This window comes from Oryctolagus cuniculus, chromosome 11, assembly GCF_964237555.1.
Source record: "Oryctolagus cuniculus chromosome 11, mOryCun1.1, whole genome shotgun sequence".
Classification (NCBI taxonomy): Eukaryota; Metazoa; Chordata; class Mammalia; order Lagomorpha; family Leporidae; genus Oryctolagus; species Oryctolagus cuniculus.
The window spans coordinates 47577588-47588474 of NC_091442.1; the positions used below are offsets into that span (position 1 = coordinate 47577588).

General features: G+C 57.8%; 1 protein-coding gene across 2 annotated transcripts; it reads left to right on the forward strand.

The window, feature by feature from the left end:
* Nucleotides 1-1304: 1304 nt before the first annotated feature.
* On the forward strand, nt 1305-10887 carry GZF1 (GDNF inducible zinc finger protein 1). Of its 2 annotated transcripts, none has more exons than XM_002710937.5 (6): nt 1305-1437; nt 3725-5127; nt 5819-5913; nt 7201-7368; nt 8555-8712; nt 8898-10887. In XM_002710937.5, the coding sequence occupies exons 2-6, from the start codon at nt 3743-3745 to the stop codon at nt 9246-9248; spliced, it is 2157 nt and encodes a 718-aa protein (XP_002710983.2). In that variant the 5' UTR covers nt 1305-1437; nt 3725-3742; the 3' UTR covers nt 9249-10887. The 2 variants fall into 2 exon arrangements, with proteins under 2 accessions (XP_002710983.2, XP_069908239.1); XM_070052138.1 differs by having other exon boundaries at nt 8944-10887.

A 10887-nucleotide genomic window follows, 5' to 3' on the forward strand; every position in this document is an offset into this window, starting at 1 on the left:
AGCTGTTTTGGCCATTGGGGGAGTGAACCAGGGAATGGAAGATCTGTTACTCTGACTTTAAATAAATCTTCAAAAAAATTTTTTGGGGGGCTGGCGCAGTGGTATAGTGGGTAAAGTGGCCTCCCACAGTGCTGGAATCCCATGTGGGCACCAGTTTGAGTCCTGGCTGCTCCACTTCCAGTCCAGCTCTCTGGTATGGCCTGGAAAAGCAATAGAAGATGGCCCAAGTCCTTGGGCCCCTGCACCTGCTTGGGAGACCCGGAAGAAGCTCCTGGCCTTTGGCTTCGGATTAACCCAGCTGCAGCTGTTGCGGCCATTTGGGAAGTGATTCAGCAGATGGAAGACCTCTTTCTCTCTCTAACTCTGCTTTTCAGATAAACAAACCTTTTAAAAAATGTTTTTGAATAGGCATTCAACTGGCATGCGATGCAAGTTCCAGTTAACCCTCTGAGAGGCTGTGCAGACAAGAAGGAATCTCACTCGGTGCGGAGCGAAGCAAAAGCGACGCGGCACCCACACGCGTCCAAGACAGCCAAGTCCTCAAGGAGACGGCCTCGCTACACCGCTCAGCGCCGCCCTCTATCCTGACTCTCCCTGACGCCGGCTTCGAGGGCAGCAGATCAAACATCTCACACTTGCAGAAGCCCGGCCAGGCTTCAGAGCCCCCATGCACCTGTCCAGGCCGGGACAGGCGCTTGATTCCGGGGCTCTGAGTAACACGCGCCCAGAGGGAGCGGAGGGAAACCTCCTGCTTTCCACCACCAACGCGACTGGGCGGCGAGACAAAGCCGAGTCCCCGGACGGCGGCGCGGGGGCCCCGCACCCACAGAAGCGGAGCCCGGAGAAACCGCAGGTCACGGGAGCCCAAGGAGGCAGATCTCGGGGCACCCATTGCGGTATCCCCTGCGTTCCGGGCGGGGCGCGGTGGACCTGTCGGGGGCCTAACAGCGGCGGGGTGGGGCACTTGGTGCTCCGGCCAGCCGGGGACCCAGCCCCTTGCCACACGCATCAGGCACGCTCCGGCGCCCCGAAGCTGCCGGCTACTGGGGAGACGCCCCTGTGACCATTCGCGGTGGCTCCGCCCCCCCGCCACCGCCGTGACCCGCCTCGCCAGCGGCGCTGTTTTTTGCGCAGGCGCAGGCCATGTCTCGCGGCGGGTGACGCAATCCAGCGCGGCCAGTGGGTGGTGGCGGCGGCATACGTCAGATTACGTAACTCTGTCCGAACGGTCGCCGCAGCGCGACGTGCGCGCGCAGCCCCTGTCCCGGCCTGTGTGGAGGAGGGACGTGGTGGGCGGTGTCTGCGGGGCGGGGCGGGGCTCGCGGCGGCCAATCGGCGGTCCCCGCGCCTGGTGCCGCGCCCCGCCCAGCCAGGCCGGGTAGTTCCTGCGGGCCTGGTCCGGCGGACGGCGTCTGCGGCGGGGCCGCTGGCTGGGAGGTGAGTGTGCGGTCCGCAGGGGCCCCGGCGAGCCTCGCTGCCGCTGCCCGGCTGTCCGCAGGTCCCGGCGGCGCTGAAGAGCGGCGGACCTCGGGATACTGGGGCAGGACCGTGTGCGGCCGAGCCCCGGGGTGCGGGCCGGGTCCACGCGGCCCCGGATGCCTGCGTCGGCGAGGAGGGGCTTGGCCCTGGCCGCAGCATTTTGTGGTGCGGGTCGCCTTTGAGAGGCCGGAGGTTCACGGCGCGGGGTCAGCCAGGGGACCGGAAGTCCGACCGTAGACCCACGCCCCCTGTGCCGAGCTGGCGAGCCGCGTCTGGGTGCCCCGGGCTCGGGCTGCAGGCGTCCGTGCGGGGGCCGGGCGGCAGCGGCGCGGAGTTGAAGTGGGCGCGGGGCGCCAGGCCGCAGGCACTGGAGAAGTCGCCCCGGGGCGCCCGCAGGCACGCACGTCCGCCCGAGGCCGGCAGACTGGGGGTGGGGGCTGGCCGGGGGACAGGGGCGCCGGGCCCCGGGTTCCTGAGGAGACCTGGGGCTTCAGGGAGCGTGGGGGGCCCAGCGGACAGCTGAGGCATGGCCGGAAGCGGTCCGAGGAAGGTGGGCGCAGGGTCCAGGGCATAAGTCTGGGGGAGGGGCAGCGGTTACCTCTGCGCGCCCACTGCACTGGACGGACTTCTGGGGCCCAAGACGGCGCTTAGGGGCTGCGGAGAGCAGCTTTGCTTTGAGGCCGGAGCCCAGCCGGGCAGGCCCAAGCTCAAGTCCAGGCCAACCCCTCACTACCACCTTGTTAGGGCTTCTGTGTTTCTGCATGGGGAGCTAGCAACAAGGAGCCCCCCACCGGCCACCTGCAGAGGGGAAACCCACGGTTCAGCCGCACCCTTGGGGCTTGCACTGTTTCGGGACAGGAGCAGTCCTGCAGGTTGTAAAGCGTTTAGGGGTGGTGATGGGATTCTGAGCTACTTTCCCCAGTTTTCCTCACGGAAAGACGGTATTTACAGGTTTGTTTCCACAGGCAGAGATGATTTCTCTAGCGAGGACGGCGTTGTGGCACAGGGGGTTAAAGTGCCACTTGCCCTGTTGGCATCCCATATCTGACAGCTGGTTCCAGGACCAGCTGCTGGCTAATGAGCCCCTGCGTGAAAGATCCCGATGGAGTTCTGGGCTCCTGGCCTAGCCCTTGCTAGCCCGGGGGAGTGAACCAGTGGATGGAAGGTGTATTTCTCTAGATTTTTTTTATAAAAATGATTCTCTGAGGTTTGCTCCCAGAGAGTGGCTAGCATGTTTCCTTTTAATTATCTGGTTTCCTGGCCAAAGAATCAGACGTTGTTGCCATAAATTCTGTCACAGTTTTAGGGCATGTCTGTAAGCAGATTAGAAAATGACCTTGGGGGCCAGCATGGTGGCCTGTGACACCAGCATCCATATGGGTGCTGGTTTGAGTCCTGGCTGCTCTGCTTCCAATCCAGCTCCCTGCTAATGCACTTGGGGAAACAACAGCCGATGGCCCGAGTGCTTGGGCCCCTGCCACACACATGGGAGACCCGGATGGAGTTCCAGGCTCTTGGCTTCCGCCTAGTGCAGTCCTGGCCATTGCAACCATGTAGGGAGTGAACCAGCAGATGGAAGATCTCTCTCTTCCATAACTCTGTCAAGTAAATCTTTAAAAACAAAAATGGATGACCTTGATAAGCAAGTTATTGTTTTGTTTTTAGATTTATTTTATGTATTTGAAAGACAGAGTTACAGAGAGAGGTAGACAGAGAGGTCTTCCATCTGCTGGTTCACTCCCCAGTTGACCACAATTGCCAGAGCTGCGCCAGTTGGAAGCTAGGAGCCAGGAGCTTCTTCTGGGTCTACCACATGGGTGCAGGGGCCCAAGGACTTAGGCCATCTTATAATTTCCCAGGCCACAGCAGAGAGCTGGATCAGAAGAGGAGCAGCCGGGTCTTGAACCTGCACCCATATGGGATGCCGGTGCTTCAGGCCTGGCCTTTAACCTGCTGCACCACAGCGCCAGCCCCCAAGTTATTGTTTTAATGTATTCCACTAATGATAGTTTTGGTTGTATTTGTTTATCACTGGAGGAAACCTTAGGAAAATATTCTCTTATTTCATGCAAATATCATCTTTGGGAAGGGCACTGTGAGCTCCAGGACACTGCGGGCTACATGTGCCCATGGGCAGAGCCAGGCTGTTAATGGCGCTGGTGCCTCCGGCGAACACAGACGCCTCTCGTGATTTGCAGCTCTTCTGCTTGGGGGGTTGTTAAAACTGCTGTTTGTGTCTTCACAGCTGGTTTTGGAAAGGAAGATGGAAAGTGGCGCGGTGCTGCTGGAATCCAAGTCCTCGCCGCTGAACCTGCTGCACGAGATGCACGAGCTGCGCCGCCTGGGCCACCTGTGCGACGTCACGGTCAGCGTGGAGTACCAGGGCGTCCGCAAAGACTTCATGGCCCACAAGGCTGTGCTGGCGGCCACCAGCAAGTTCTTCAAAGAAATGTTCCTTAACGAGAAGAGCGCCGACGGGGCCAGGACTAACGTGCACTTGAATGAGGTGCAGGTCGTGGACTTCGCTTCGTTCCTCGAGTTTGTCTACACCGCCAAGGTGCAGGTGGAAGAAGACCGGGTGCAGCGGATGCTGGAGACGGCCGAGAAACTGAAATGTCTGGACTTGTCGGAAACGTGTTTTCAGCTCAAGAAGCAGATGCTGGAGTCGGTGCTTTTGGAGCTGCAGAATTTCTCAGAGTCCCAGGAGGCAGAAGCCAGTGGCGGCCCCCAAGTCGGAGTTGGCCCCGACCCCCGGGCAGGTGCACTGGGCATGGACGGGGCTCACCCCAACGGCCTGGTGGATCGCTCAGACTACCCAGGGGAGCAGATGAGCAATGGTGTGTCGCCAGGCACACCGCCGAGGAAGTCCAAGGAGAAAGCGGACAAGAAGAAGGATGTGGCTAAGTCTCCCTACCCCAAAATCAGAAGAGCCAGCGGGAGACTGGCCGGAAGAAAGGTCTTCGTGGAGATCCCTAAAAAAAAATACACGAGGAGGCTGCGAGAGCAAGAGACAGGTGCCGAGGGCGGCTCGGGAGACCCCGGGACCGCGCAGGCCCAAGACCCAGAGAGCGCGGGGATGGAGACCGGGCCCCTTACAAAAGTTGAGGGGGGTGGGGCTGGCATGCAGGTGGCAGACCCCCTTCCAAAGGCAGCCGGGGAGGGGGAGGAGGAGGAGGAGGAGGAAGAGGAGGAAGAGGAGGAGGGGGGTGCGGCGGAGAAGAGGAGGAGCAACCTGAAGTGCGGCGTCTGTGAGAAGGCCTTCTTGTACGAGAAGAGCTTCCTGAAGCACATCCGGCGGCACCACGGCGTGGCCAGCGAGGTGGTGTACCGCTGTGACACCTGCGGCCAGACCTTCGCCAACCGCTGCAACCTGCGCAGCCACCAGCGCCACGTGCACAGCAGCGAGCGGCGCTTCCCCTGCGAGCTGTGCGGCAAGAAGTTCAAGCGCAAGAAGGACGTGAAGCGGCACGTAGTACAGGTGCACGAGGGCGGCGGCGAGCGGCACCGCTGCGGCCAGTGCGGCAAGGGCCTGAGCTCCAAGACGGCGCTGCGGCTGCACGAGCGCACGCACACCGGCGACAGGCCCTACGGCTGCACCGAGTGTGGGGCCAAGTTCTCGCAGCCGTCAGCGCTCAAGACCCACATGAGGTGTGCGGTGCACAATGGGCGGGCGGGTAGTCAGTTTGTAGTACACCTGTCGGTGGGCAGTGCTCGATGGGTCAGTGCTCAGTACTTAGGTCTGAGACCCACACCAGCAAGTAAAGGGCCCTCCTCTCAGTTCTAGGCTGGATTTGGGGGTGCTATCGTGGTGCCCCTCATCTTTTGCTCGCTTTGGAGTCAACACAGTTGGCTCAGGCAGTGCTCAGTGAAGCAGGGTTGAGAGCCACTTCCCACGAGCTGGGAGCACCAGACGCTGGGGCTGCTTCTCAGAATCCAGGTTCCACAGCGCCATGACCTCCAGACTGGCCATGTCACGTCCCGCCGTGGCGGGAATGTTCTTGATCACGTGCTGCTGCCCTCACAGTACTTCCCCGGGCTGCTTGTGGCTGGTCCTAACGAGGAAGCTTTCAAAACCTGAAGCAGCTCTCCTCACTCAGCGTGTTAAACAACTTGCACAGGCTTGGCCTGTCCCTGCACGTGCCTTCCAGCATACGCAGTGGGTCTCCCGAGCAGGAGAGAGGTGTGTGCAGGCACCCCGTGCATTCTGGGATGGAGAGCGTGGCCCGCCTGCTCCTCGGGCCTTTGCAGGAAATGATGTGTGCGCGGTCGAGTGGACACCATGTTGTGAAGTAGGCTTTGACTCGCACCCCGAGTTACCATGTGAATGTTGTGCTTTCAGAATCCACACCGGGGAAAAACCTTTCGTCTGTGATGAGTGTGGCGCAAGATTCACCCAGAACCACATGCTGATTTATCACAAAAGGTGCCACACAGGTAAGCGCTCACGCTAAGCACTCAAGCTGTCGGGATTCCGGGGCTCAGCTAGCTGTAGAAGGGAAGCCAGATGATTGACAAGTGGGCACCTCCTGCCGGAGCGGTGCAGGCTGAAGCCAGGACACAGCTCTTCCATCTGTGAGCAGACAAGTGACAGGGTGACCGTGTACAGGTGTACTGTGGCCTGCACAGTACACACCAGGCACCAGGGCCCGGGCGTGAGTCTTCGGGGTCAAGAGATATGAAATAGTCCTTACTGTTCTGCCCAGAAATTCCACTGGCAGGAATCTGTCCTCCAGAAATTGTCCAGAATGTAGGGAAAGGTACCTTGTGTTATCCATCTTCTTGCCATTTTTACTAACAAAGAATTGGAAACAACCTGCATGTCCCACCGCAAGGAAGCAGCTCAGAGCAGGCTGAGAAAGGCAAGAAAGAAATGGGCGTGCCCGGATGTGGAACTTAAACATGCACAACACAGCATACCTTGAATCCCAGCTGACTTGCAATTCAGCACGTAAAAAAAAACAGGAAAAAAAAAAAAAAACAAAAACATTGCTGTGTGATGTGTCAGGGTGCTGGGATCGTCTGATTCCTGCCTCCCCAAAGCTTTGGGATTCGGCTTTCTCTCGAGGGGTAGCATCTCAGCTGGCCTCAGGCTGGTCCAGCCCACGAACACAGTTCCTTTTCCACGGGGTCTTTACCCCTGAGCACTATCATATGAGCCGCAGGTTCAGATACATCAAGGCAGAGATGAGGCATCTGATGAGGGGAGTGCAGTTGTTAGTGGAGGTGAGTGGCGGGGGACAGTGTCGGGCCACACCGCGGGCTTGGCAGACTTGGTCATCTGAGGCGGTAGTCAGGTTTTAGCAAAGCCAGTATCTTCATCTTGACATGGATGAAATCAGGGGTGCCCTTGATGGGTGACCTTCCAGGGGATGACAGAAGCAAAGGTTGGAATTCAAAGCTTTTTCCTGTCCCACCTTCATGCTGACAGCAGTTAGTCCCTGGGAGGGTTACACACACACACACAGCCGTGGTAAACTTCCTCTCCCGTCCAGAAGGAATTTCATTCTTAGAGAGCCACCTGGAATGGAACGGCTGACTTGCCAGCATGCCAGCTGGCTGACCGGTGCCTCTGGTTCTAGTCCAGCGGCATTTTCGCTGGCCGATCCACGGCCTTTCCCACCAGCGGCCTCTGGTGGTGTCTACTTAGTCCACATAGGTCCTCTGAGGGCAGAGCCGCTCTCCCCACACTGCTCTGACCTTCACTGCCTCTTGTCCACGCAGGTGAGAGGCCTTTCATGTGTGAGACATGCGGCAAGAGTTTTGCTTCGAAGGAGTACTTGAAACATCACAACAGAATCCACACTGGCTCGAAACCCTTTAAATGTGAAGTGTGCTTCCGGACTTTTGCTCAGCGGAACTCCCTGTACCAGCACATCAAGGTCCACACAGGTACGGCTGCCGGGTGCCCGGCGGGGGGGTTCAGGCCGGCAACAGACAACCCCAGGTTATAGACGGACTAGGAGACTACCTGGAGTGAAGTTGTGGGAAAGCTTGTGTGTCACATACATTTTTTTTTTTTTAAGATTTTTTTTAAATTTATTTGAAAGAGTTAGAGAGGTAGAGGCAGAGAGAGAGAGAGAGGTCTTCCATCCGCTGGTTTCACTCCCCAACTGGCTGCAATGGCCGGAACTGGGCTGATCTGAAGCCAGGAGCCAGGAGCTTCTTCCAGGTCTCCCACGTGGGTGCAGGGGCCCAAGCACTTGGGCTATCTTCTACTGCTTTCCCGGGCCATAGCAGAGAGCTGGATCAGAAGAGGAGCAGCCAGGGCTCCAGCTGGCGCCCATATGGGGTGCTGGCACTGCAGGTGGTGGCTATGCCACAGGGCTGGCCCCCATAACAGCATTTTTTAAATGCTGAGGAGCTGAGGAGGAGTACTTACATATGTACATGAGACAACCAAGACCCTTTTCTTCTTTTTTTTTTAAGATTTATTTGAAAGGCAGAATTACAAAGAGGAAGAGACAGAGAGCACAAGCTTACATCCAGTGGTTCACTCCCCAGCACCAGGCTGGGGCTGGGCTAAGCCAAAGCCAGGAACTTCCTTTGTGTCTCCAACATGGGTGCAGGGGCCCAAGCACTGTGCCGTCTTTCACTGCTTTCCCAGGCCATTAGCAGGGAGCTGGATTGGAAGTGGAGCAGCCGGGACTCGAACCAGCGACCACATGGGATGCTGGCACTGTAGGCAGTGGTTTTTCCTGCTACGCCACAGCACTGCCTGAGTCCCTTTCCTTTTTACGGAAAGGAACGGCCAGCGTACTGATTATGCGCATGGCTGTGTGAAGAGACTACATGTGGATAACCATATACACATGCAGGTGCGGTGACTAGGGGACTTACGGTGCTACACACCATCACTGTGGCACAGAGTTGTCATTTCTACACAGTGCTGGCTGCAGGCATGGACCTGTGTCTCTGGTCGGCTAGCCCTTGAGCCGCTGCCAGCACAGCCTGCCTTAAGGCAGGCGTGGAGGCTTTCCTGGGGTTTTCAGACCGTGTTGCTCCAAAGCCTGCTTGGGATTACGGGCAGCAGGCCAGGGAGACTCACCAGCAGTGTTCTTCCTCTGTCCCGTCTCAGGGGAGCGCCCCTACTGTTGTGACCAGTGTGGGAAGCAGTTCACCCAGCTCAACGCCTTACAGCGCCACCATCGGATCCACACGGGCGAGAAGCCGTTCATGTGCAACGCTTGCGGGCGCACGTTCACGGACAAGTCCACTCTGCGGCGGCACACCTCTGTAAGCAGCAGGCCGCGCCCCCACCCCCGGGCTGGCTCAGCGGTGGGCAGGGCAGGGGGGCGTTTGCAGGGCAAGGCCAAGCGGAAGCCAGAGTGCTTGCAGGCTGCAGAAATGCCCTCGTCAGTGGGTGCTGCGCGGGAGACGGAGAGACACACTCAGTGACGTGTTCTGTGTTTGATTTGTAGATACACGATAAGAATACTCCATGGAAGTCTTTCCTTGTCATTGTAGATGGCTCCCCCAAGAACGACGAGGGTCACAAGACAGAACAGCCGGATGAAGAGTACGTGCCGCCCAAGCTTTCAGATAAACTGCTGTCTTTCGCAGAAAGCAGCCACTTTCACGGCCTGGCCGCGGTGCCTGGCAATGTCGCCCCCGCCCACGACGGCAATGCCGCAGACACCGCCTGCAAGGCCGACGCCGCCGTGGTGTCCCAGGATGCCCTGCTGGCCACCACCCTCAGTGAGCTCAGCGAGCTGAGCCCGCAGGCGGACGCGATGCCCGCCCAGCTGCACCCCTTGACCAGCATGGAGTGAGCGGGAGCACGCGGGGCCTGGTGCCGGGCAGGACCCTCCGTGGGGCCCCATGTGGTGGCAGCTGCAGCCCAGCGGGGCCTGGGGCCAAGAGACAGCCGTCCCTGTGCAAGGTGTGGGCAGGGACGGCCTCCATCCATCTCCCTTGGCCTCCGTCACCTTGCACGTCGTCATCGCTGCGTTGTGAAAGCTTTCCCTTGAAAATCCTGACCTGCATGATCTCATGACGCGGTCACCGAGCAAGGCCGCCCACGTGACCACCTGTAACCCCTGCGTGGGCTGTGTGTGAATCCTCGGAGCGCCGGTGCTTCACCCTGCCTTAGCTTCCTCGTGTGTTTACTTCTCGGATAGTCTGAAGGTATTTTTCTACCAAGCTGATATCAGAGTGGGGCCATGTATTGTTAGCCATGCAAATCACATTTGCCACAGGGACCTTCAGGCAGAACTGAAGAAATGGATTGGTGCATTTATTCCTCCCAGTCCCCTCCCCACTCCCAGGCACTCATGGGAAACTGCTGAGCACAGACACAGCCCGGAACCTGTCAGAAAATCAGCTTTGGAAGCAGATGTGGCTGTTCCATTTCATTCCTGAAGACCAGATTAGGTGAACCCGTCCTACCAAAGAGCCCAGACAGTGTGCTGTTTGCAGCGAGGTGTGAGAAATCAAGCAAGAGGCCATGAACACCCGTGTCATTTCATTCACAAGCAGCAACGTGAGGTGAGCGTGGTAGACATCAGAACAGTGTTGCTGCCAGGTATTCCTGCCTTGATCTGTGGAATTCACCAAATACAGATTTCCTCATTTGCACACTCAGCATGGAAGCAGCTAGTGATTGCTAGTGATCTCTGTGTCCTTGGGAGTGCGTGAGAAGATGGGAGAGGGGACCAAAAGCCTGGACACTGTCATCCCTGATTATGCCTTAAAGAGTGGACCATGGGGGCAGGCGCCGTGCTGTTCCCTGGCTCGTGCTGGGCTTCGCTTCGCCACATGTCGCCACGCTTGGAAACACGCACAGTGAAAGGACGACCCTGCTGTTCGCTAAACCTCATGTCTCGTCCCAGGGCCTGGGCCTGTTGCTGTGTGCCTAGGATGTGCCGAGTCACGTGGAACCCTTCAAGGCCTTAAAGGAGAAAATTCCTTTTCTCACCGGTTGCTTCCCCCCTTACATCTTATTTATTAAACGTGCTATGAACACTGATTTCCTAAAAGGAAGGTACTTTATCTGTGAGGTCTGAGATGCGGATACAGCTGTGTTGGGGGAGGGCTTTCTTCCCAGCTGCTTTGTTTGACTTCAGTCAAGGTGAACAGCGAAGCCTCTGCGAGGTGTCTCAGGCGCTGGTAACCTGTATCACACTGGCCCTCAAAAGGTCACAGGGCCGAATTCAGCTAGGACGGCGTCACTGTATCCAAGTCGTGTTTACAGAGGGGGAAAAAACACACTCGTTTTCATCTCGGTTGGAAGAGACAGAACCCGCCAGCTGATGCACTGTTTTATGGCGCAAAGTCATCCTGATGAGAAGGAATTTAAGTGATAGATTATTTTGTTACCTCCTGGAATAATTTTTGTCTTGAATTTGTTTCTTTAGAAGTTCTACAAAAACACTGTTTAACGTGTTAATAAATGTCTTCTTTGTAAAAACA

What these genes read in the sequence shown, in the direction of transcription:
- GZF1 (XM_002710937.5), top strand. Translation starts at nt 3,743, where the DNA reads ATGGAAAGTGGCGCGGTGCTGCTGGAATCCAAGTCCTCGCCGCTGAAC. An exon ending in GCGCTCAAGACCCACATGAG is followed by an intron (nt 5,128 to 5,818) that starts GTGTGCGGTGCA and finishes TTGTGCTTTCAG; the next exon opens with AATCCACACCGGGGAAAAAC. An exon ending in GCACATCAAGGTCCACACAG is followed by an intron (nt 7,369 to 8,554) that starts GTACGGCTGCCG and finishes GTCCCGTCTCAG; the next exon opens with GGGAGCGCCCCTACTGTTGT.